Source organism: Giraffa tippelskirchi, chromosome 7, assembly GCF_054371585.1.
Source record: "Giraffa tippelskirchi isolate mGirTip1 chromosome 7, T2T-mGirTip1v1.2.pri, whole genome shotgun sequence".
NCBI lineage: Eukaryota > Metazoa > Chordata > Mammalia > Artiodactyla > Giraffidae > Giraffa > Giraffa tippelskirchi.
In genome coordinates, this window is record NC_137281.1 from 10,999,898 (window position 1) to 11,024,536 (window position 24,639).

The 24,639-nt window shown below is 38.4% G+C and overlaps 2 protein-coding genes across 10 annotated transcripts in view; one reads left to right on the forward strand and one right to left on the reverse strand.

Moving 5' to 3' along the window:
* The first annotated feature begins 7 nt into the window (after window positions 1–7).
* On the forward strand, window positions 8–16,060 carry ZNF404 (zinc finger protein 404). Of its 5 annotated transcripts, none has more exons than XM_081515926.1 (7): window positions 8–183; window positions 424–815; window positions 904–979; window positions 1,475–1,587; window positions 7,300–7,359; window positions 10,528–10,654; window positions 13,177–16,060. In XM_081515926.1, the coding sequence occupies exons 5-7, from the start codon at window positions 7,351–7,353 to the stop codon at window positions 14,694–14,696; spliced, it is 1,656 nt and encodes a 551-aa protein (XP_081372052.1). In that variant the 5' UTR covers window positions 8–183; window positions 424–815; window positions 904–979; window positions 1,475–1,587; window positions 7,300–7,350; the 3' UTR covers window positions 14,697–16,060. The 5 variants fall into 5 exon arrangements, with proteins under 5 accessions (XP_081372052.1, XP_081372054.1, XP_081372055.1 ...); XM_081515928.1 differs by having other exon boundaries at window positions 424–788; XM_081515929.1 differs by lacking the exon at window positions 1,475–1,587.
* Window positions 13,261–24,639, reverse strand: part of ZNF283 (zinc finger protein 283) — a 23,563-nt gene continuing 12,184 nt past the window's right edge. Inside the window, exons 4-6 of one of the 5 annotated variants that reach the window (XM_081515921.1) lie at window positions 21,780–23,138; window positions 18,278–18,427; window positions 13,261–17,544 (exon numbers count right to left, since the gene is read on the reverse strand). In XM_081515921.1, the coding sequence (XP_081372047.1) occupies window positions 18,318–18,427; window positions 21,780–23,138 (1,469 nt within the window). In that variant the 3' untranslated portion in view covers window positions 13,261–17,544; window positions 18,278–18,317. Of the gene's footprint in view, window positions 23,139–24,639 lie in introns of all 5 variants that reach the window. The other 4 variants (XM_081515924.1, XM_081515923.1, XM_081515922.1 and 1 more) reach the window with 4 other exon arrangements.

The following is a 24,639-nucleotide window of genomic DNA, read 5'->3' on the forward strand; positions in this document are numbered from 1 at the left end:
CCTGGGTGCTCTTCCGGTGGCGGAGGAGCTGTAGTCCCTACGTGTTAAGTGGATGCCGTCCAAAGATAAAAACGGCACACGCTTCCATAGTCTCTTTAGGTAGCCGGACTGGAACCGCCTCTGGTGACAGGCGCTCAAGGCGAGGACGCTCCGGGCGCGGAAAAGACGTGTCAGTCCTCGAGTGTAAGGCTCGTGTCTGCGTGAGCAGCAGAGATTTATGTACCTGTTGAGAAACTCGTGTGTGTGTAGACGTGTCTCCATGATGAAGTGTGCGTTTGTGTGTCATTATTTAACTGGGTGATGGTGCTTATTTAAATGATGCGTGGCTTTTGGATGAGCGGACAGTTGTGTGGCTGTGTGGATTGTCACTGGAACTCTTGTCTCTTGTCTCTGCCGATTCCTCGTACCTCTCTCCCCTCACAGCCACTTGGGGTCTGTGGCAGATAAAGGAGGGAAGCCAGAATCTCAGCTTTAGAATGGAAGAATGGAGGATCCCAGCAAGAAGACACAGATTGGATCACGAGATGAGATTTCCTGAAGCTGAATGCGGCCCCAAACAGGCTTTTGGGAAGCCCTAATGACGTCCTAGGAGTAGCTTTCCTCCTGGGAGGGTCCCCTTTGAAAGTTTCGAGGGGCCAGCTATGTTTCACAGCCACAGCATTTGCAAAACTCTGGCCCCAGAAGCCTGCTGTCAATTCCACAGATTCCACCCTAAACATCAGTGATCCCAGCATCCCTCACACTAGGAAAGGTCAACGCTGTTCCAGCATCCTTCCTACTCCCATCTGGTTGGTTATGGTGGACTGGATGAGAGGGTACGCTCATGGAAGGGGGCGTGTTTTGTACGTGAATGTGCTCTCCAAGAAAATGCTGATGTCTCATGGTCACTTTCTCTTTTCCTAGTGCTGCATGTCTCTTAAAAAATAGCATCCTGAGAGAGGAAAGAATTTTTGTTTAACAACTAAAAGTTTAAGTTAAGGTGAGTTTGTGTTTCCTCATTCGTAAAACACACTTTAATTTTAAAGGCATATGATCCTTCTTTCCCTGGGGATGAAATATACTGTCTGATAGTAACATATCTGTAAGTCATAGGGCCATGCAGATGAATCACCCTCGTCAGGGTTCCCAAGCCCTTCTGTCTCTAAATTATTTAACCTGTGGCCTAATGTCAGTCCTGTGATCAGGTTAGTTTATGTGGCAAAAGTGATGGGATGTCACTACTGTGGTTCCATTTTATCATATAAGATTCCACTGTAGCAGACTGGAGCTAGATAGAGACTCGCCTTGTGGGCTTGATGAAGTAAGTGGCAATGTTGGAGAAGTTCCTATTGCAAGAAACTACAGGCAGCTTCTAGGACCTGAGGGTGTCCTCCAGCAGACAGCCATCAAAAATTTGGGGCCCTCAGTCATCTAGCCACAAGGGTATGAATTCTGCTAACAATCTGAATGAACTTGGAATTGAATTCTTCCCCAGTTGAGCCTCTGAATGAGAACACAGCCCAGCTGACACTTGTTTGTAACTTATGAGACCAGCCTGAGGAGAGCACCCAGTGAAACTGTGTCCAGACTCCAAGTCTACAAAACACTGTGAGATAATAAATTGTGTTATTTTAAGATACATTTATGGTTAATTTGTTATGGCAGCAATTGAAAACCATTACCACAGGAAAGACTGTGCAGACGGGAAGAGACTGAGGAGAAATAACAAACAGCCTGGGACTTCTCTGATGGTCCAGTTGCTGAGACTCTGTTCCCAATACAGGAGGCCCAGGTTCAATTCCGAGTCAGGGAACTAGATCCCACATGCCACAACTAAGTGTTAGCATGCCACAACTAAAGATGCCACGTGCCACAACTAAGACCCAGTGCAGCCAAATAAATAAATATTGTGGGGTGGGAAGAAATAACAGCCAAATGCAATGTGGGATCATGTATAGGATCCTGGAAAAGAAAAAGGACATTAATGGAGGGAAACTGGTGATATTTGAAGAAGATATGCCATTGATAGTATCTACTATACCAGTGTTAATTTCATGGTTTTGATAATCATCCTAAGATGTCAACAGTAAGTTGAGGGATATACAGGAAACCCTCTGTACTACTCTTGCAAATTTTCTCTAAGTCTAAAATAAGTGGAAATAAAAATTAAACCAAAAAAAAAAAGAGGAAAATTTTGGCTATCCCAAGATCATGGAGATATTTTCCTGTTTCTTCTTCCAGAAACTTTATAGCTTTAGTTTTCACATTTAGGCATATGATCCATCTTGAATTTATATATGTGTGTGAGGTAGGATCAGGGTTAAAACCATTTTTTCCATACAGCTAACCAATTGCTTTGGTACCATTTGTTGAAAAGACTATCCTTTCTGTTCTAATTTGCAGTTAAGACTTTTATTGTAAAAAAAAAAAAGTGGCTATATTCGTGCAAGTCTCTTTCTGGACTCTATTCTGTTGGTCTGTTTGTCAATCCTGTGTCAGTCCCACTGTTTTAATTACAGTAATTACATAATACATATGTCTTGATGACTGGTAATGTACATTCGACAACTTTGTTCTTCAAACTTGGCCTGACTGTTCTGGATTCTTAGCTGTGTACTGTGCTTAGTCGCTCAGTCATGTCCAACTCTTTGCAACCCCATGGACTGTAGCCCACCAGGCTCCTCTGTCCCTGGGGATTCTCCAGGCAAGAATACTGGAGTGGGTTGCCATGCCCTCCTCCAGGGGATCTTTCCAACCCAGGGATCAAACCCAGGTTTCCCGCATTGTAGGCGGATTCTTTACTGTCAGAGCCATTTCCGTATAAATTTAGAATGAGTTTTATTAATGTTCTAAAAAAAACTCCTAATATTGTTTAGATACATTGAATCAATAGATCAATTTAGAGAAAGTAGGTCATCTTAAAATTGATTCTTCCAGTTCATAAACATGAAATAAATTTCCATCTATTTAATTCTTCTTTCTTTCCTTAATGTTTTGTTTTCAGTCTATAAGTTGAAAACACTTCTTTTGTTAGGTTCATTTCAAAGTGTTTCATATTTTTCTTATTTTTTATACTGTTGGGATTTTTAAAATTTCATTTGCAATAACTTTGTTTTAATATAATTGTTTGTTTATACTGTGACCTTTTATTCAACAAACTTGTTAGTAAATTCATGTATTAATTCTAATAGCTTGTAGAATTGAAAAAATTTTTTTCTATGTACAAAATCATGTTATCTGCAAATAAAGATGGCTTTACCTCTTTCCTTCCAATCTTCATACCTTTCATTTCACTTTTTTGTCTTATGGTATTAGAGAGGTCTTCTAGTAGAAAGTTAAATGGAAGTGGTAAAAGTGGGTACCCTTGCCTTGTTCCTGAGCTCAGGGCAGTGGTCCATATTTCACCTCCCAGTTTTATTCTGCTAGATCCCTTTTATCAAATTAAAGAAATTCTCTTCCATTCCTAGTTTGAAGGATTTTTATCATGAACTGATGTTTAATATTATAAAATGGTTTTTCTGCATTTAATGAAATGACTGAGTAGTTTTTCTCCTTTATTATTTTTTAAAATAATTTTATATATGTATTTTTATTTGGGGCTATGCTAGGTCTTCACTGCTGCACGGGCTTTTCTCTAGTTGCTGCAAGTGGGGGCTACTCTTTGTTGTGGTGGCTTCTCTTGTTGCGGACCACGGGCTTCCCTGATAGCTCAGTTGGTAAAGAATCTGCCTGCAATGCAGGAGACCCTGGTTCGATTCCTGCGTCAGTTCGATTCCTGGGTTGGGAGATCTCCTGGAGAAGGGATAGGCTACCCACTCCAGTATTCTTGGGCTTTCCTTGTGGCTCAGCTGGTAAAGAATCCGCCAGCAATGCGGGAGACCTGGGTTTGATCCCTGGATTGGGAAGATCCCCTGGAGAAGGGAAAGGCTACCCACTCTAGTATTCTGGCCTGGAGAATTCCATGGACTACAGTCCATGGAGTTGCAAAGAGTCAGACACGACTGAGCGACTTTCACTCACTCAGTCTCTTGTTGCAGAGCACAGGCTCTAGACACATGGGCTCAGAAGTTGCAGCTTGCAGGTCTAGAGCACAGTTTCAATAGTTGTGGTACACAGGCTTAGTTACCCAGTGGCATGTGGAACCTTCCCAGACTAGGGATCGAACCTGTGTCCCTTGCTTTGGTAAGCAGATTCCTATCCAGTGGGCCACCAGGGAAGTCCTAAAAATGTCTTTGTAAGCATTGGTGTGATTGCATCTTTGTTATGCCATACTTTCATTATCATTTAGCTCGAAATATTTCCTAGCTTCTTTTTTGCACATTCATGCTTCCATCTAGGATTATTTTCCTTTTGCCTGACTTCTGTTCTTTAATATTTCTTGTATTATGGGTCTGTTGATAAGAAACTCTCTCAGCTTTTGTTAAAAAAAAAATCATTATTTCACCTTCCTTTCTGAAAGATATCTTCTCTGGGTAGAAGATTCAGAGTTCTCGGGGTTTTTCCTTTTAGCACTTTTTAAAGACATGATTCCATTTTTCAGGCTGCTTAAGATTCTGTTGAGATATGGACTATTTTCTTATTTATTTATAACAGATGTCTTTTTTTTTAAACCACATACTTTTAACATATGTTTTTCAACTTTGTTTCTCAACAATTTGGCCAAGATGTGCCTAGGTATGGATTCCATTATTTCAACTGGTTAGGTTTGCTGAGCTTATTCATTTATGTATCAAGATATTTCATGACAGTTGCTCTGTTTTTTGTCCATTATTTCTTCAAATAAATTTTCTGTTCTATTTTGTTTTAGGTGCTCAGTTCTATATTTTGGTAGTTTCTTGTATTTCTCTTAAGTTCAGCTCTGTTCTTTTTTTCTCTCAGTATAAGATTATTGTTAATTTGACTTTATGTCAATTAAAACAGTTTTCTGCTGTTAAATCATCCCGTACAGTTTTAATTTTCAGTAATATATTTTTATAACTATAAAATGTCCACGTGATTCTTTTTTTACGAGTCTTAACCTCTATTGATATACTCCTTTTGCATTCCATTTTGTTCATCTTTTCCTCTGTTTTCTTTAGCTTGTTAATCATAATATCTTCAAATCCTTGTCTGTTATCTCCACTGACTGGATTATCTTTGAGTTTATTTCTATTGAGACTTTTCTTTCTTGATTATCAGTAACATTTTCCTGTTTCTTTGCATTTTCATTAAGTTTTATCATATACTGGCATTGTGAATAATATATTATTGACACTCTGAATTATGTTATCTTCCTTTAATAAGCCTATAGTCAGGGTTTCTCAGCCTTAGCACTGTTGATATTTTTGACTAGAAAATTCTTTATTGTGGGGGGCTTTCCTGTGGATTGTAGGGTGGTTAGTAGCATCCCTGGTCTCCATCCACTAGACAGTAGCCTCCCTCCACACATTTTGACAACCTAGTATGTCTCCAAACATTGCCACGTGTGCCCTGAGGAGCAGGATCACCCCCAGTTGAGAACCAGTGATCTGCCCAATTATTTAAAATATCTACTTCATTTTTTTTTTAATTTTGGCTGTGCTGGATCTTCATAGCAGCACAAGTCTCTCTAGTTGTGGTGCAAGGGGTTAGTTGCCCTGCAGCATGTGGGGTCATAGTTTCCCTACCAGGGATTGAACCCGTGTTCCCTGCATTGGAAGGTAGATTTTTAACTGCTGGACCACCAGGGAATTCCCTTTACTTAATTTCCATTATATGAATGAATACACTTTATTTAATTAATTACCCATCTAAGTACCTTTAGACTTTTCTCCAGCTTTTTTTTTTTCCATTTTAACTAGTGTCTGCCATCATATTCCTTTATGCATTTCTAGGCACGTTTTACCGTTATTTGTTTGATGAAGTCTCTGAAATGGCTTTCCATCATTAAATTGTTCTTACGCATATTTTTTGTACAGGTCTCCATTGCAGTAGGTTTTCACAGGTCGACAGGACAGTGTGAGCGTAAGGTTCTTGTTTTCCTACAACCTTACTAACACGTGGTGCATCATTAACTTAAAATCTGACAGTAGAATACCTGTGAAAGGGTACTCTTTATTGCTTTAAAACATCTTTAGTAGGTCTTTTGGCAGGTGATATCTTAATTACCTGTGCTCAGATTTCATACAATGGAACAACAAAAAAAGCTGGGTGTCAGAGACAACAGTTTAAAAAAAGTTGAGTTTATAATTATAGAAATGTGTTTCAAAACACATCACTTCTACTTACTGTTTATTACATGGGGAAATATCTTTACTTCTTTGAGGTTCTATTTCCCCATCTGTTGAACTGAGTTAATAATTACATTTTAGGATTAAAAGTTAATGTGTATAGAGCAGCTATCACATAGAAGGTTGCAAAAATCTATGTGTTGCTATACAGCTATAGTGAGCATAAATTCACCTCTCCCTGGGTGGACTTGGAGTAGGGGATGTGGGGGAGCACAGGAAATGATTCATGTCAGAAAGCAAAGTGGATCCTGATGGGAAAAACCCAGGTTGGTCACCCCAGGGGACCTTGAGGGTCAAGTTCAGGCTTCACATGGGCAGGCAGTTTTATAGTAGTTAAGTTTTTCAGATTGGTCTACTGTTTTCTGCCTTTTGTGTAGCAGAGTCCAGATCCACTGGGAGGCCATGAGCTTACTGAAGTTTATGTTGTATGGCCTGGTCTCAACCCTGGCAGGTAGGGCTGCCAGGGTTGGATCTACTGCCAGGGTTGGGAGGACCTACTCATTGTGACTGGACAACCCAGGCTGGGTACATGTGGTGTGATCAGAATTAGAAATAGGCCAGAGGGGTGTGTCTGGAACTGGCTTTGCTTCAGAGAGCCCCTGCTGTGTATCGACGCCTGTGTGGCTTGTTTCCTAGGCATAAGAAAGGGTGCTTGGATTTGTCTGGGGGGTGTATGTGTGTGTGTGTGTGAGTTAGTCACTCAGTTGTGTCCGACTCTTTGTGATCCCATGGACTGCAGACCACCAGGCTCCTCTGTCCCTGGGATTTCCCAGGCAAGACTACTGAGTGGGTTGCCATTTCCTTCCCCAGGAGATCTTCCCAACCCAGGATCAAACCCAAGTCTCCTGCATTGCAGGCAAATTCTTTACTAGCTGAGCTATCAAGGAAGCCCGGAATTGTCTGGACTCCTACTCATATCCCCTGACATGTGTTTATGTGTTCGGGAGGGGGAAGAGTGGCAGGGACGATGGGAAGCAGGAATAAAGAAGAAAAAAGAAAGGCTGTCATACCTTCAACAATTTTTGGAGTTCTGAGCTACGCTGGGACTCAAAGCTTCTTTTTCCTCCCTCAGCTCTGGCTTCTCTGGATTCAGCTTCTAAGAACGATTGGCAGTTCTAAAACCATGGGCCCGGTAAGTAGATGTCTCTATTTCCTTCCTGAAATATTATAGCTTTTAATTCAGGTTATACTTTCATTCTTTAGCCCAAAACCTTCTTCCTAGGGAAGCTGTATCTCTGAGCCAATTTTCACTTTTTCCCTTTAGAGAGAATGATTGTGTCCTCCCTGTTTGCTCCTTTTTTTGAACTGGTTTTTCAGTTTTTCATCAAATAATTTATGTTATCTTGTATGAGTTCAGTCTTCTCTTGGGGGCAGTGTTGGAGCAGTGAAGGGGTAAAGTACCTTGAAGGAAATACTTGAGCTTCCCTTGTTGGGTTTGTAGTTTAATTATATAAAAATGGTGGTCCTCTTTGACCAGAAGAGGGAGAACTTTCTCCACGGTTTTCCAGGTAGATAAGGGAGAAAGGTTGAAGGCAGTAGAAGGGGCCAACAGAGGATGAGATGGTTGGATGGCATCACTGACTCAATGGACATGAGTTTGAGCAAAACTCCAGGAGACAGTAAAGGACAGGGAAGCCTGACATGCTGTAGTCCCTGGGGTTGCAGAGTCAGACATGAGGTAGGGACTGAACAACAACAAAGGGTGAATTTGGTTATGAATGGTCTCAGTCTCAGTGTGGGATGAGACCTCAGCTTTGAAAAGCTTTTAGGTTTGGGTTGAAACGGAGTTGGCCCCTTCCTAGAAAGAGAGGTGGGGTTCTCGCTAAGGAATCACTGAGCAATGAATAGGGTTCTGAGGTCCATTTTGTGGTGGAAGAGAAATTGCTGGTCTTGAGTGATTCAGTATTGTTCGGGATCATTCCATATTAGTGTGTTCTAACTCAAGAACCAGAAGTTCAATAAGAGATTGTAAAAAGGAAGATCATTGGAAACCACATCTGCTGGATAATACTAAACTGTGGGGAAGAGGTTAGGATTTTTATCCAGCCGAAATACTGTAATAGTATATATGTTATTATTAATAACCTAACACTTTAAGAAAAATTAAACCTGATGTCTATGAAAAACCTGATGTTTATGAAAATGTAAATTTGTCAGAATAAGAGAAATACATATGATATAATCTGACATATAATATACTTGTGTCTTGACAATAATAGATGCCCTTCTCTAATTAGATAAAATTGTTTGGATTCTTCTTTAGTCAAGAATCCCCACGTTGATTCTTCCCTGCTGGTCCAGTGGTTAAGACTCCGTGCTTCGCTGCAGGGGGCAGGGCTTCCATCCCTGGTCAGGGAACTAAGATCCCATATGCTGCATGGTACATCCAAAAAATAAAACATTAAAAGAAAGAATCCCCAAGCTTCAGCATGTAGAAATAATTTGGGCTATAGTATAAATGATATGTTCTTATTTTATTAGCTATAAATATTGGTATATCTGAAAAGTTGCTTAAATTTAGTTATTGATCTCTATTTAAAAGTGATGTAGAGTATGATGGTTTTGGAAAACTCAGCAGTGGCTACAGAACTGGAAAAGGTCAGTTTTCATTCCAATCCCAAAGAAAGGCAATGCCAAAGAATGCTCAAACTACCGCACAACTGCACTCATCTCATATGCTACCAAAGTAATGCTCAAACTTCTCCAAGTGAGGCTTCAACAGTACATGAACTGAGACATCCAGATGTTCAAGCTGGATTTAGAAAAGGCAGAGGAACAGGAGATCAAATTGCCAACATCCACTGGATCATCGAAAAAGCAAGAGAGTTCCAGAAAAACATCTATTTCTGCTTTATTGACTATGCTAAAGCCTTTGACTGTGTGGATCACAATAAACTGTGGAAAATTCTGAAACAGATGGGAATACTAGACCACCTGACCTGCCTCCTGAGAAATCTGTATGCAGGACAAGAAGCAACAGTTAGAACCAGACATGGAACAACAGACTGGTTCCAAATTGGGAAAGGAGTGCGTCAAGGCTGTATATTTTCACCCTGCTTATTTAACTTCTATGCAGAGTACATCATGCAAAATGCCAGGCTGGATGAAGCACAAGCTAGAATCAAGATTGCTGGGAGAAATATCAATAACCTCAGATATGCAGATGACACCACCCTTATGGCAGAAAGTGAAGACGAACTAAAGAGCCTCTTGATGAAAGTGAAAGAGGAAAGTGAAAAAGGTGGCTTAAAACTCAACATTCAAAAAACTAAGATCATCACTAGTCCAAGTTTGATGCATGAAACAGGGCACTCAAAGCCAGTGCACTGGGACAACCCTGAGGGATGGGATGGGGAGGGAGGTGGGAGAGTGGTTCAGGATGGGGGACACATGTACACCTATGGCTGATTCATGTCAATGTATGGCAAAAACCACCACAATATTGTAAAGTAATTAGCCTCCAATTAAAATAATTAAAAAAAAAAACAAGAAAAACTAAGATCATGGCATCCAGTCCTATCACTTCATGGCAAATAGATGGGGAAACAGTGAGAGACTTTATTTTCTTGGGCTCCAAAATCACTGCAGATGGTGATTGCAGCCAGGAAATTAGAAGATGCTTACTCCTTGGAAGGAAAGTTATGACCAACCTAGATAGCATATTAAAAAGCAGAGACATTACTTTGTCGACAAAGGTCCGTCTAGTCAAGGCTATGGTCTTTCCAGTAGTCATGTATGGATGTGAGATTTGGACCATAAAGAAAGCTGAACGCTTTTGAACTATGGTGTTGGAGAAGACTCTCGAGAGTCCCTTGGACTGCAAGGAGATCCAACCAGTCAATCCTAAAGGAAATCAGTCCTGAATATTCATTGGGAGGATTGATGCTGAAGCTGAAGCTCCAATACTTTGGCCATCTGATGCAAAGAACTGACTCATTGGAAAAGACCTTGATGCTGGGAAAGACTGAAGGTAGGAGAAGAAGGGGACAACAGAGGAGAAGGTGGTTGGATGGCATCACCGACTCAATTGACATGAGTTTGAGCAAGCTCTGGGAGTTGGTGATGGACAGGGAAGCCTGGTGTGCTGCAGTCCATGGGGTCGCAAAGAGTCAGACATGACTGAGCAACTGAACCGAGGCACTGTACTTCAGATACACTAATTTATTTATTCTCATCTAACCATGTCATGATCTTTAACTTCAGCTTACTTGTTTTTATATTGCCCCCTGCTGCAACTCAATATTCCATCTTGAATTTTTTTTTCCACTTTTACAAATAATACATGGATCTGTCATTTCAGGTGCCTCTTACATTCAGTGATGTGTCCATACACTTCTCTCAGGAGGAGTGGGAATGCCTAAATTCAGATCAGAAGAATTTGTACAGAGATGTGATGTTGGAGATTTATACTAACTTGGTGTCACTGGGTAAGGACATCTGCCTGGAATAATGTAGAATATGCTGTCTGGAATATCCACTTTCTGTACTGCATATTTTATGCTCTGTGCCAACACACTCACAAAATTTCTGCTCCATATTCTTAAAGGACTATTTTGGGCTTTGTTAGGTGGAAATGGGCTCCTCCATTCAGCACCTACATTTCCCCTGTCCTTCATTTACCTTCTTACCTCTTTCTGATCCATCCTGTAGTTGCTTCCTTTTCTAAATGATCAAAGGATTGAATCCTGGGATTTTTCTGCATAACTACTGGCAAAGAAAGCAAATTTCATATTATGTATATGTTCAGAATATCTATAAATATTATATTTTAATTGCTGATCTACCTGTATGGAGAACAGATAACAAAGAGTCTGGTTTTCTCTTTATTACAAGTGAGCCTTTGTAATTTTTTACAGTGGTAGGGTGAATCAAGCTCATTAACTTTTTGAGTATTTTTAAAAAATTTATAGCAGGGGAAATGTTGGCTTTCAGTGATTTAATAGATTCTACTCAGAAGTGCCTTTGTTCAGTTTTTAGAAAAAACTAGATCATTCTCTCCTCTCTTCTGGGATTCTAATTATACTTAAGTTAGATCCTTTGAGAACTTATCTCACAGTTCTGAGTCAATAAAGGGCTTCCCAGGTGGCACTAGTGGCAAAGTACTCACTTGCAAATGCAGGAGACATAAGAGACATGGGTTCGACCCCTAGGTCAGGAGGATCCCTTGGAGGAAGGCATGGCAACCCACTCTAGTATTCTTGTCTGGAGAATCCCATGGACAGAGGAGTCTGGCAGGTTACAATCCATAGTCACAAAGAATCGGACACGAATGAAGCGACTTAGCATGCACACACCCACTGAGGCAATAAGATGTGGGAGATTAGAGTCAGAGAGAGATAGTTGGTGATTGCCACATAATTTTATAAACTAGATCATTATTTTACTCAGCTGCCTTCTCCAGTGACCTTGACTTTAATCCTTACTTACTGTGATTTTCATCCAAGTTACTTTTAATTAAGTATTTTATTCTACAGTTAATTATGTAATACCTTGTGATACAACTTGTTTTTCAGTAGTAGTTGGAAGAAATTTTGAATGCATACGTGAGTTTTAGAGTATGAAAATAAGAAGTAAAATAAATGAGACAATATGTACTAGAGAAAAGCATCATGAAGACAGAATTAGGTGTTGGGATATAGAATAAAGGATATGAATATACTTACATTTAGCATGGCCAGCCTTTCTGAGGAAGTGATTTCTAACCTGCCACAACTGGAAGTAGTCATTTACAGAAGCCACCTAAGAGGTTTCCTAAAAGGTAAAGCATTCATGTGAAGCCACAGGCAATGGGAAATATCACAATATGTTCTAGTAGCTGAAAAGAAGCAGTGTGGTCAGATATGGGGGAACAAAGATGTCAAGGGCTTGAAATTAATTTGTAGAAATAAGACAGAGTCTTCTTATTCATGGTTATATGCTTGAGTTTCATTCTAAGATAAAGACAGACCTTTGGAAAAATTATATAGAGATCCATCTGGTTGTTGTTGTTGTTTAGTCACTAAGTCATGTCTGATTCTTTGTGACCCCATGGACTGCAGCACATCAGGCTCCTCTGTCCTCCACTATGTCCTGGAGCTTGCATGTCCATTGAGTCGGTGATGCTATCTAACCATCTCATCCTCTACTGCCCCCTTCTCCTCCTGCCCTCAACCTTTCCCAGCATCAGGGTCTTTTCAAATGAGTCAGCTCTTCACATCAGATCGCCCAAGTATTAGAGCTTCAGCTTCAGAATCAGTCCTTCCAATGAATATTCAGAGTTAATTTCCTTTAAGATTGACTGGTTTGATCTCCTTGCAGTCCAAGGGACTCTCAAAAGAGTATTCTCCAGCACCACAATTTGAAAGCATCAATTATTTGGAGTTCAGCCTTTATAGTTCAACTCACATCCATGCATGACTACTGGAAAAACCATCTGATAGAAAATATTAAAATGTAGTTGATCAAGACCTACTCATAGATTTTGACTCACTCAGTCTCAATGGATATCTAAAGGGTAGTATATCCACAAGCTGATCATGCCTTCTTTGAACCATTACTATAAAACTTCTTACTGCCTCCTCCAGGTTGGTACACACAGTCTTGTGGGCTTTAGCCCACTGTAGCTCCTTTTGCCTGGCAAAGCAATGAAGCTATTCTTTTCTACTTCATCTCCCTCAAAATAAAAAAGGGGGAGGGTAGTATATGTAAGAAATTCCTGTGGTAATTCTGATCCACAGCTAATTGAGAACTCCTGATTTTTCTCTTTGCCTACTCACAAACGTTACATTCTCATGTGAACCTTCATAATTTTCTCAGCCTGTCGTGCTGTTAAAAAACTTTATCACAGTAATTTAGAATTTTACGGCCTTTTACTTCTAATAGATATACTTGTCAATTTTATCATTATTCTTACTATATTTCCCCCAGTACTGGAAAGATAGCATTTGTTCATTTTCTTGTTTTCTTTCAGACTTTGATTTCTCAACTGAGAACAACGAATTGTCTTCAGAAAAAAGCAGTTTTGAAGTAAATTCATACCATTGGGAGACAATGAAAAGTAAAACCTTCAACCTTATGGGGTTTATTTTCAGAAATGACTCACAGAGCAGAAATGAATTTGAAGGACAACAGGCATCTCAAGTGGGACATTTTAGTCAAATGATATTCCAAAAACATACATCTCTTCCTCTGCATCAGAGATGTCACACTAAAGAGAAGTCATATGAATGTAAGGAATATAGGAAGGGCTTTAGGAAATATGCACATCTTACTGAACATCTCAGAGACCATAGTGGTGTGAGACCCTATGAATGTAGAGAATGTGGAAAGGCCTTCCTAGTTCTCCAGCATTTTATTAGACATAAAAAAAGTCACACTGATTTGAAGCCCTATGAATGTAATGGATGTGAGAAAGCCTTTAGGTTTTATTCACAGCTTATTCAACATCAGATAATTCATACTGGTGTGAAACCCTACGAATGTAAGCAATGTGGAAAGGCCTTTAGACGTCATTCTCACCTTACTGAACATCAGAAAATTCATGTTGGTTTGAAACCCTACGAATGTAAGGAATGTGGGGAAACTTTTAGGTTGTACCGACATATGTGTCTCCATCAGAAAATTCATCATGGTGTGAAACCTTATATATGTAAGGAATGTACAAAGGCCTTTGGTCATCGTTCAAGTCTCTATCAACACAAGAAAATTCATTCTGGTGAGAAACCATATAAATGTAAACAGTGTGGAAAGGCCTTTGTTCGCAGCTATCTACTTACTGAACATCAGAGAAGTCATACTGGTGAAAAGCCTCATGAATGTAAGGAATGTGGAAAGGCCTTTAGTAGGGGCTCAAGCCTTCTTAAACACAAAAGGATTCATAGTAGTGAGAAACACTATGATTGTAAGGAATGTGGGAAGGCCTTCTGTAGAGGCTCTCAACTTACACAACATCAGAGAATTCATACTGGTGAGAAGCCTCATGAATGTAAAGAATGTGGGAAGACTTTTAAGCTGCATTCTTACCTTATTCAACATCAGATCATTCACAGTGACTTGAAACCATATGAATGTAAACAATGTGGGAAAGCCTTCAGTCGTGTTGGAGACCTTAAAACACACGAGTCAATTCATGCTGGGGAGAAACCTTATGAATGTAAGGAATGTGGAAAAACCTTTAGACTTAATTCTCAACTAATTTATCATCAGACAGTCCATACTGGTTTGAAACCATATATATGTAAAGAATGTAAGAAGGCCTTCCGTTCTATATCAGGTCTTTCTCAACATAAGAGAGTTCATACTGGTGAAAAACCTTATGAATGTAAGGAATGTGGTAAGGCCTTTAATCGTAGTGAGCGACTTATTCAGCATCAGAGAATTCATACTGGTGTGAAGCCACATAAATGTAAGGAATGTGGGAAGGCCTTTACTCGTTGCTCTCAACTTACTCAACATCAAAGATTTCACATTGGTGAGAAACTCTTAATTTAATGAAAGTCAGAAAGCCTTCAGCCTTGGCACATCCTTAATATTATCACTTTTCTACCACCTAACTACGTTATGCTAAAGATTATTATTTAGCATAAATATAAATGCTTGGAAGGGTGTCTGGCACAGAGTATTTGCTTACTATTAATAATCATTCTTTAATGATAATTACTAGTATTACTATAAATTCACATGGAAGGAAGACCCTATGAGCATATTTTAAAAATCTATCACCACGCATCTGTATTTCACATCAGATCATTAATTTTGCACAAAAATCCCACAGAATGTATTCAACAGGAAATTTTTTTTATTCAGAGCTCATGCCCCTGAAGATGAATAATGGGAAGAAACCCTATGCCTTTGTTGAATGTTGAGTGTATGGCTGTTGAAAAATTACAAAATGGGTTGAAGAAATTTTCTTACAGTAATTTCTGTAATACAGGTGACAGACAATTCACATTCTCTACAATTCATGGAAATTATAGATTTAACAGTTGGGTAGCCAAAAGAGAGGTGTTGACTTGACAAAGTTTTCCTCAAGTATTTGAAAAATTTCAAATATACATGAATGGTACAATGGTATAATGAAGGTTTGCCTTCCATCTAGATTCAGTGTATCTCCACTCTCTAGGAATGTATATATTCACAGCTATCTTATTTATAACATATTGCACATATATACATATATGTTATATACTATTAGTATATTGTAGTGCTGTGCTTTTAGAGTGTGAGGTGTCACCTCACCTCTAAAAAAAATCAACATACAACTCAAAAATACAACTCCTAGATTTAAAGATTATCTTCTACATGACTATTAGGCCATTGTCACTTAAAAGACATTAGTACTAGACCTATAATGTTCTATAATCAGTCCATTTACAGATTTCTCCAATTTAAGAAATGTCTTTCAAAAGTGTTCACTTTTTCTAAAACCTCAAAACAAACTAAGGTCATATATTTTATGATTATCACACTTGAGTCTGTTTTGGTCAAGAACTTATTGTCCACCTATTTTTTTGAGTTAAACTCTTTGAAGACTCAGAAGTAACCCATATAATGTTGCACATTCTAGACTTGTGCTAATTTTTCTTCAGATGGGCTTGTTTTTTTAACCTTCGCATTTACTGTGAACATTATGTCTAGAGGCTTGATTAGGTATCAGATTAAACATTTGTGACAAGATAACTTCATAGACAATATTGTGTACTCAATATTTTGTCAAATAACAGGGGGCACATAAGTGAAGCTATGTTTAATCTTCTGATTCATGTATTGACCACCAACTCTCTCCATTGCATCAGTACTTTTTTTTTTTTTTGCAGTTAAGTAGTAGTAATCCATAAAGTCACATCAGCACTTCACTTGGAAATTTAAAGTCTTTTGTATTTTGCAGAAATTAAGACCAAAAAAGTCTAATCTTTTTTATTTACTCATATATTTGCCTTTTCACATGATCTTCATTCCTTCCCAATGATCTAAATTTCCATTATCAATTCCTTTCAGCTTGAAGAACTTAATTTCTTGGAGTACATGTCTGCTAATGACAAATTTTCATTGTTTCTTTTACTGAAATGCCTTTGTTCTTTATGGATTCTTTTCTTTGCTACTGAATTCTGGGTGTTGTTTTATATTTTTCTGCTTCATTTCTGAAGACAAGTCATTTCTGTCTTCATGCTTCCAAGATTTTCTCATTACCTTTAGTTTTCAGCTGTTTAAGTATGATGTGCCTCAGTATGGTTTTGTGTTAATCCTTTTTGGATTAACAGGGTTGATTTCCTTTAGGATTAAGTGGCTTGATCTCCTTGTTGTCCAAGAGACTCTCAAGAGTCTTCTCCAGCACCAGAGTTCAAAGGCGTCAATTCTTTAGCGCTTAGTCTCCTTTATGGTCCAACTTTCACATCCATAAATGACTACTGGAAAAACCATAGCTTTGACTATACAGACCTTTGTTGGCAAAGTGTATATGTATCATCACCTATTAATTCTGTTTCTCTGGAGAACCCAGACTAAGGCACACAAAAAAGAAAAAAAATCTCAGCTATGCTGGGGCTCAGCAATTACGCCACCCACTGAATGTAACCTACAAAAGTTGTTTGAAGGAACTCTTAGGGGAGGGGATCCAGCCAAATGATACTGAAGTCAGAACTAAGCTTTCAGGGAAAGGGAAATGAAGTGCACATCCAGGAGTGATGCTCCCGCACCTCTGACCTTCTTCCAGTTCCTCTCAAAGTCTCCAAGCACTTTCCCTTCTTGGTGTTGGTTTGCAAACTCAGGAGTTTCCAGGTGAAATTCAAAACTGACCCATGTACATGGAGGGCAACAGAATGGGCAGACCACTCCAGAATGGTAGGTGGCAGTGTAAATAAGCAAGGGAACTTATGTAGGAGGCTTATCTTGGGCAGCCACAAGCTGTTTACAGGGAAGCCTTAACTGGGTTCAGTCACATTAACTGTCCAGATGGTCTCAACAACACATTAGCATCTCAAGGTTGCATCCTTGAAATGGCTCCTAGTGTGAGAACATTGGGCAGAGTGCACAGTCCAAGGAAGGGGGTAGGGAGGAGTCTCCAATTGCCAGGGTCCAGCTTTCAGGTCAACCAGTGGTCACCTCCTCTTGATGACCTCTTCCAATAGCCTCCATCTTTTAAAAGGCTGTCAGTGGGACCCTGCACAACCTTTTGTTAGAGCACCTCCCAGTCCAGCACTATGGTCCAAATAATAGTCATTTGGAGGAGTTCCATGTTGTGAGACAACACCACAAAGTAAGAACACCTGTTTATCTGCCCATACCTTTTATTTCTTTGTCAAATTGTGCTCACATGGTGGGGGTCACATTTTCAGGAAGTCTGTATGAAAGAGAAATTTCTTTAACTTTGGACATTACAAAGCATCTTAATGTACAGAATTCTGACACATTTTCTTCCTTTTTCTTGTAATTTACTCCACGACTATGCATAACTATTCATGGACTGCGTGCTGCAGTCCATGGGGTCACAAAGAGTCGGACACGACTGAGTGACTGAACTGATTCATAAACAGACATATTAGTGACAATCATTCTGCCACAAGTCATCATTAAGACTCAATTTGTTGTTTTGTCACTAAGTGGCGTCTAACTCTTTTGCGACCCCATGGGCTGTAGCCTGCCATGCTCCTCTGTCCATGGAATTTCCTAGGCAAGAATACTGGAGTGGGTAGCCATTCCCTTCTCCAGGGGGTCTTCCCAACCCAGGGACTGAACCCGCCTCTCTTGCATTGGCAAGAAGATTGTTTACCACTGAGCCACTAAGGAAGACTCAATTTAAACCATATTAATACATGATAATTTACTATTTTTACAAGTAAGAAATAGATGTAAATTTATAAATTCATATGGCAACTATGAGCATAGTTATAGGAAATGTTTCTATTTTTCCATTGGCTGACATCATGGAGATATATTATCTTTGAAATGATTAACTATTGCTCAGTTACCCCCATAAGGTAATATAGGGAAGCCATCTATGTTGTTATGAGCCTGGTAGCTTATACTGTTTTCCCACAATTCTTCCTTTACCATCTGCCCTTGACATGGCTTACCCCTGCCTCTGTTAATGTTGGGCTTGTCCACTTGACTTGTCTAATCAACAGAATGTGGGCTGATCAGGATGGGTGTACAGACTTTAAAGATGCTTTGGCTCAGCATTTTGTGCTTCTGCCATGGACCGTGAAAAGAACATGCCCAAGAATCTGTTGGCCAAAATGAGACATCAGAAACAGAAGGGGAGAATAAAGTTTTTAACCATGTGAGTTATTTCAAAAATCACCCCCTTCTAAGAAAGCAACTGGAGGTTTTCCACCTGAGGAGCGAGCAGAGAACTAGAAACTCAATATAGGAGAGAAGTGAAAAGAATCTCTAATGTGATGGTGGTGGAGACCACAGAATCTCTCATGTCAGGCACAAAGGGCAACCAGCCCAGAATGGATCATATTATATGCCTCAATATACTTCCTCATTACTTCAGTCACCTTGGTTATTTTAATTTCTGATGAGTGTATCCTAACTGTGTTAAACAACTAAAACTCATGGATCATACTGGGAGCTGGAGATGCAAAGACAAAGCTGATTCCATCATAGCCATCAACCAGCTCCCTGTCTAGTGGAGGATGAATGCACACACAAGATGGCCTAGGTGTTAAATCCTGTCCTATAAATTGTGCAGATACTTTGTGAAACTGGACACACCTAATGCATCCAATGATGTATGAGCAAGGAGCGAAGAGATACTGAAAAAATATTCAAATAGTCAACAGACAATCAGAAAACTGGAAATGTGAACCACAGTCATTACAATCAGGTACCACTGTATACCTATCACAGTAGCAAAATATGTACATATATTTTTAAACTGATGATGCCACATATTGTCAAGGATATGAACACACACTGCTGTTGGGAGTGCCAGCTGGTATATTTGTTTGGAAATCTATTAATATGTAGGAGAACTAAACTTATTAAAGCTGAACATGGACATACCCATAAACAAACTCAAGCAATTCTACTTCCCAGTATACACAGAAAGAAATGTGTATACTCCGAAAGACATGGCTAATTATAACAGTCCTATAAGGCACTCTGACTTCCCAACACGGTATCTTCCAGAACACATACTGAAAGATTTTCAATTAGGGACTAAGTTGGAATGCTCTTTTTATGTGGATCTTGGCTGGTACTATGAAGATACCTTAAAGGAACTGTGCTGGATATTCAGTGAAATTGTTGTGTCCTAAGTAGAAATTCAAAGGCAAGCAAATTAACAGATTAAACTAGAAAAGTGATTATGGACCTCCAATTCAAAACAAAACAACCCAATACAGTCATGCAATTTTAAAGAACAGGTAATCGCAATATAAAAACAAAAAATACACTCTAAAAGAAAACTATCATATAGTCTCACTCATGAGATGTAAAAATTCTAAATAGAAGTGAAATCAAGTAATGCATCCAAAACACACACACACGCACACACACACACATCAATGGCTAACCTGAGTATACCTAGAAGCAGGAAGAAGTGAAACAGTCTGTCAGTTTAAATAACTTTCACAGTATAACAAATTAAATACAACTGCAGGAAGAGATGATAAAATGGCATTTGATAAAACTCAGGAGCCATGCCTACCTAGACACAACAAAGATATTTACTCATAAGTAAGAGAAAACATTAGAAGGCAACTGACAGTACGATGCTGTCATCCTGTCATAGCTAAACAATCAGACTTGGTGACTGAAATTTCCAACTTGATAAAGTTGTCTTTTAGTTATGGTTGCACCTCCTAATGCAGTTTCACCCCCTCAAGATGTTAATAAGTCATGAGAATTGGTATTTCCATAGTGAAGTTTGAGATACACCAACTTAAACACAGTTGAATAATTTTTTTCACTACTCTTTAGTCTTTTGATTAAGCTGATAAGGTACTTTTGGTAGTTCCTTAAGAGGGTATTTTAGAAGATGCTGCTTCATAAGCTTCTTTAATCAGAGAATTAATTTCCTTTGTTTCTCAAGTACTATTAAGTACTGGTGACTTCCGAGACCTACAATTTCAGAAATGGTAGGATAAGGCACTATCGCCGTATCTCCTAGTTAACATGCAAATATGGTACCCAGGAGGAGTAAAATACTAACTGGTGATGCTATATTCTATTAAAACACCCAAAGTATTCTGCTTTGTGTTACATTTGATTATTACAATTATGTGGAATAATGCTGTCAACACTAGACCATAAACAACTGAACAGAGATATCATGGATTGCCTATCTGCAAAAATGGACATAGAGGTGAGGTGCAGATTAAAACAATGACCAAGATGAACCACAGACATTTGTCGGTGCAGTTCTGATGTAACTGATTTTTGGAAATCAGTCATTTTTAAAGGGTCAAATTCTGAGTATATAAATTCTTTTATTTCATCATAACTAATATGCTTTAATGCCGGCACTAAATCATAACAGCCACCCAGATGAAAAGTATGAGTGTTGTCTCTCAACTTATAGAGGAAGGACAAACTTTTTGTTTTTAATTTCCAATCACTCATTGACTGATACTTTTGTAAAAGATAATGATAATGTTATGGCAATATCAAATTTCTATAAGTTTCCAAACATTTACTCTCACTTTCTGCATTTATCTCATGATTGACAGGCAATGATTTTATAGACTGGCAAAACGTCTCTGGACAATAGTTGGAGTAGCACTTGTCTAAAGGCCTTCCTACAATTCTAATTCAAACAGCTTCTCATTAGGATGAATTCCCTGATGTATTTTAAGATGTCTACCATAATTACAAGTCTTCCCATACTCTTTATAGTCACAGGATTTCACAGCAGTATGAATTCTCTGATATGCAAGGCAAGAACCAAATTAAATTTAGAATCTTCCCATATCCCTTAAAGAGTTTCTGATGAGCATAATTTTTCCAACACTTAAGACTTTGTACCATGAGTTAAAGATCTTTACACATTTCCTACATTTAAATGGCTTCACATCAGTATAGATGTTCAAGATCATACAGAAGTCGAAAGGCCTTTTCATATTCCTCATTTTCAAAATATTTCTAATATGAATTTTCTGATATCCATTATCCATACAGTTTAGGATTTTGCACATTCCCTACATTCAAAAGGTTTCTCAAGAGTAAGACTTCTCACATTAAGTAAGTTGTCTACACACACACAAAAACACATTCTTTCACATCTCTTCAGTCATAAAGTTTCACCAGCATCAACTGCCCCATTTGAATAGGCTGTCCATATAAAGGCTTCCCCAGACTCTTTATATTTGTAGGGTTTATCATTAATTCTTTCATGTTGAACATGGCTTGCACCACAAGTAAAGGTCTTCCCAAATCCCTTACATTGATAAGGTTTCTCACCAGTATGAAATCTCTGATGAACACTTAGTTGATAGTCACTACCAAAGGTGTTCCCACAGTCTCTACATTCATAGTATTTCTCACCAGTATGAACTCTCTCATGTTTAACAAGGCTTGAACCCCAACTGAAGGCCTTCCCACATTCCTTACATTTAAAAGGTTTCTCACCAGTATGGATTTTCTGATGTTGAGTAAGGTGATAGCCACGACTAAAGGTCTTTCCACAGTCTTTACATTCATAGGGTTTCTCACCAGTATGGATTCTCTCATGTTGAACTAGACTTGAGCCACAATTAAAGGCCTTCCCACATGTCTTACATTTATAGGGTTTCTCACCAGTATGAAATATCTGATGTCGAGTAAGTTGATAGCCACTACCAAAGGTTTTTCCACATTCTTTACATTCATAAGATTTCTCACCAGAATGAACTCTCTCATGTTTAACGAGGCTTGAACCCCAGCTGAAGGCCTTCCCACATTCCTTACATTCAAAAGGTTTCTCACCAGTATGGATTTTCTGATGTTGAGTAAGGTGATAGCCACGACTAAAGGCCTTTCCACATTCTTTACATTCATAGGGTTTCTCACCAGTATGGATTCTCTCATGTTGAACCAGACTCGAGCCACAATTAAAGGTCTTCCCACATTCCTGACATTCGTAGGGTTTCTTGCCAGTATGAAATATCTGATGTCGAGTAAGTTGATAGCCCCAACAAAAAGCTTTTCCACAAATTTTACATACATAAGGTTTCTTACCGGTATGGATTTTATGATGCTGAGTAAGTTGATAGCCGCGACTGAAGGCCTTCCCACATTCTTTACATTTATAAGGTTTCTTACCTGTATGAATTATCTCATGTTTAGCAAGGCTTGAGCCCCAAAAAAATGCCTTCCCACATTCTTTACATTCATAAGATTTCACACCAATATGAATTTTCTGATGTTGAGTAAGGTGATAGCCACGACTAAAGGCCTTCCCACATTCTTTACATTCATAGGGTTTCTCACCAGTATGAATTCTCTCATGTTTAACAAGGCTTGATCCCCAACTAAAGGTCTTCCCACATTCCTTACATTCATAAGGTTTCTCACCAGTATGAAATCTCTGATGGACAGTGAGTTGATAGGCACTTAAAAAGTCCTTCCCACATTCTTTACATTCAAAATGTTTTTTAGCTATATGAATTCTCTCATGTTGAACAAGTTTTGAGCCATGACTGTAAGCCTTCCCACATTCCTTATAAATGTAGGGTTTTTCTTGATTAGGAGTTCTTTGATGTGCAATAAGAGATTCATGCTTTTTGTAAGCGAGCATTTTTTCATAGCTGATTATCATTTGACTGAAGAATCTCTCTTGGTGTCCCTGGAGCCCCTTGAATCTGCTCTTACACTTCCAGTTATTTTTGAAAATGGATGCCTCGAGCTCAAGGGTTTTACTTCTTTCCTTTATCTTCCACTGGGAAAAATTTATTTCAAAAATGTCCTTTTTTGAAAATGTATTTTTTGTCTCATATGTCGACTCCAAATCTAAAAGAAAACAAGAAAACCACAACATTTTATTCCCTTTACCAGAAAAAAAAGTCCTTTATACTAGAAGTAAAGACAAATTGAAAATAATACTCATAAGTGTACTAAATCAGGACACTTAATGAATTCCTAAGCACAGGCCTCTCTCCTGTCCAACAACAAATTCATTTGTGATTTTTCAGCTCTTGTGATCTCATCATGTTCTCTTTTTTCTGGCCTTTTTTAAAAAATTTATTTTTTATTAAAGGAAAACTGCTTTACAGAATTTTGTTGTTTTCTGTCATCATCATGTTCTGATTTGACAGTTTTCTGGAGGATTCCACAAAGGTCATTTTAACAAGTTCCTCATCATCTTCCTTTGTAAACAGTCTCTTAAGCCAAAATGTGCCCTTCCACCAATCAAGTCACTGGGCAAAGGATATTAGGATCTGAATTCAGGGCTGCTAAGGTGAGTGGAATTTGTGGTTCAAGGTTTATCAAAGGAAGAAGCCATGCAAAGGAGCCCCAGGAACGTATGTTGGGGTTCTCCCTTGATCTGTAGCCAAATGTTATGCATTCACAAGGTGCCTGGAGTATTGACTACAATCAGAGATTCTAGAGGTTGCACACTGGAAGTCAACCCAATTCAAATGGAAAGACCTCAATGAACACTTCCAAGCATTTACTTTGAGGCCTATCAAAGACCATATATTGAAAGTAATAACCATACTCTGGAGCAATAGTTCTCAAACTCTTTGGTCTCAGTAGACTCTTACACTCTTCGATATTGGTGAACCCCTTGCTTGCACATGCATAAGTATATCTGCAATACAAAGTATACAAATCTAGTGGTTTTGCCTATTGGTGATTGTGTAATACTTTGGTAAGCTAATAAGTGGTGGATGAGTACTGTGGAAATGATTGTGGGAAGTAATTTTAATCAAGAATAATTGGGCACAGGCCTAAACTGCACTGACTATTGCTACTTTATTTAATAATTTCTTATTGTTTTGTATACAATAACATTTGGATGTAAAGATTGTGTGTATACCCAAAAGGAAGCCAGTATTTAAACTGACCAACCTAATATTAAAATTACTTTGAGATGACCGAATGTAAACTGAAAGGAGTACAGTTATGTACAACTTAGCCTCAATAAGTAGTTCAATAAATCTGAATTGAGCTTGCATTATAATTACTTGGTATTTGAATGTTTTTGTTTAAGGCTCAACAGTGATAGTAAATGAACCGAAGTTTAACTTCTTTTTAGACGTTTTAAAAAAAAGCATTGAGGACCCAAAAAAAGCTTTTGTTTATGTAGGTTATATCTTTTGAAATTAACCATATTAGAAATTAAAACTGAGAAATTTAAAGTTATTAATTTATGTAAAAATAATAAATCATTAATGTTAAATAACATATTTTATGAAAAGTAATCATATTTGGAATAAAAATTCCAAAACAAAAAAAATTAATGAATAACTTAAAAATTTTTTGTAAGTCTCTTTAATATCTGGCTTAA

Bases quoted from the DNA above. Each gene is read 5' to 3' on its own strand.
- ZNF404 (XM_081515925.1), top strand. From the start codon at position 10,510: ATGGATCTGTCATTTCAGGTGCCTCTTACATTCAGTGATGTGTCCATA. The intron at 10,655-13,176 runs GTAAGGACATCT...GTTTTCTTTCAG, and splicing joins TACTAACTTGGTGTCACTGG to ACTTTGATTTCTCAACTGAG.